A 1,614-nucleotide genomic window follows, 5' to 3' on the forward strand; every position below is an offset into this window, starting at 1 on the left:
CTGGAGGCCAAATCCACCCAAAAACACCCAAATCCCACCCAAATCCACCAATTCCCTCCTGGAGACCAAATCCATCCAAATCCCACCCAAATCCATCCAAATCCCTCCTGGAGGCCAAATCCACCCAAATCCAACCAAACCCACCCAAATCCACCCCACGTGTCGCTCCGGACGAGGAGCAGAGTTATCCCACTCTGGAATAATAAGCCTGGAAAATCCCAAATGAAGCCTGAAAAATCCCAAATATTAAGCCTGAAAAATCCCAAATCCAGCCTGAAAATTCCCGGGAATTCCAGAGGGATCCCACTCACCCTTGAAGGGATCCGGTTTCTGTTTGGATCCCTCCTTGTCCGTCAGCTCCTGGCGCCGCTTCTCGATCTTCTTGTTCCTGTTGACGATGTATTCCTGCAGGGAAATTGGGAATTGCTTGGGAATTCCCATTGCTTGGGAATTCCCGGCTCCAGGAAGGGGCTTTTCCCTCCCTGTCTCCCATTATTTCCGCCGGAGCAAGAGGTGGGATGATCCCAATTGGAATAAAACGGGAGCCTGTGCACGTGGAACCGTCGGATTCCTTGGGGGAGACTCCAAATCCGTAGGGAATGTCCCTAAATCCTTGGGGAATCCCAAATTAAAGCTGGAAATCCCAAATTAAGGGTGGAAATCCCAAATTAAGGGCGGAAATCCCAAATTAAGGGCGGAAATCCCAAATTAAGGCTGGAATTCCCCAAATTAAGGCTGGAAATCCCAAATCCAGCCTGGAAATTCCAAATTAAAGCTGGAAATCCCAAATAAAGGCTGGAAATCCCAAACTAAGGCTAGAATTCCCAAAAGGCTGGAAATTCCAAATTAAAGCTGGAAATCCCAAATTAAGGCTGGAATTCCCAAATTAAAGCTGGAATTCCCAAATGAAGGTTTGAAATCCCAAATGAAGGTTGGAAATCCCAAAAGAAAGCTGGAATTCCCAGAAGGCTGGAAATTCCAAATGAAGATTGGAAATCCCAAATTAAGGCTAGAAATCCCAAATTAAGGGTGAAAATCCCAAATTAAGGTTGGAAATCCCAAATTAAGGTTGGAAATCCCAAATACAGGCTGGAAATCCCCAAATTAAGGCTGGAAATCCCAAATTAAGGCTGGAAATCCTAAATAAAGGTTGGAAATCCCAAATTAAGGGCGGAAATCCCAAACTAAGGCTGGAAATCCCAAATTAAGGTTGGAAATCCCACATGAAGGTTTGAAATCCCAAATTAAGGTTTGAAATCCCAAATTAAGGCTGGAAACCCCAAATTAATGCTGGAATTGCCAAGAAAAGGCTGGAATTGCCAAGAAAAGGCTGGAATTGCCAAGAAAAGGCTGGAATTGCCACCTGGAGGAACTCGACGGTCTTGTCGGGCAGTTTGGTGCCGATGTAGCGAAGGGTCTCCTTGTGGAATTTGCTCTGGAGATGCTTCTGGATCTCCTCCTCCTCAAAACTCCGGAATTTGCACACGGAACAGGCAAACTGGATCCTGGAATTACAGCGGGAATGAGGAACAGGAGAACTGCATCCTGGAATTACAGCGGGAATGAGGAACTGGATCCTGGAATTACAGTGGGAATGAGGAACTGGATCCTGGA

The 1,614-nt window shown here is 46.2% G+C and overlaps 1 protein-coding gene across 1 annotated transcript in view; it reads right to left on the minus strand.

Annotated features, from left to right (window-relative positions):
• The window catches only part of AKAP8 (A-kinase anchoring protein 8), a 15,772-nt gene that overhangs the window by 2,714 nt on the left and 11,444 nt on the right, over positions 1 to 1,614 (minus strand). Inside the window, exons 7-8 of the mRNA XM_027705379.1 lie at positions 1,364 to 1,505; positions 312 to 405 (exon numbers count right to left, since the gene is read on the minus strand). Coding sequence (XP_027561180.1) covers positions 312 to 405; positions 1,364 to 1,505 — 236 coding nt within the window. The remainder of the gene's footprint in view (positions 1 to 311; positions 406 to 1,363; positions 1,506 to 1,614) is intronic.

The sequence above is a fragment of the Neopelma chrysocephalum genome, unplaced genomic scaffold, assembly GCF_003984885.1.
Source record: "Neopelma chrysocephalum unplaced genomic scaffold, ASM398488v2 Primary Assembly neopelma1_328, whole genome shotgun sequence".
Classification (NCBI taxonomy): domain Eukaryota; kingdom Metazoa; phylum Chordata; class Aves; order Passeriformes; family Pipridae; genus Neopelma; species Neopelma chrysocephalum.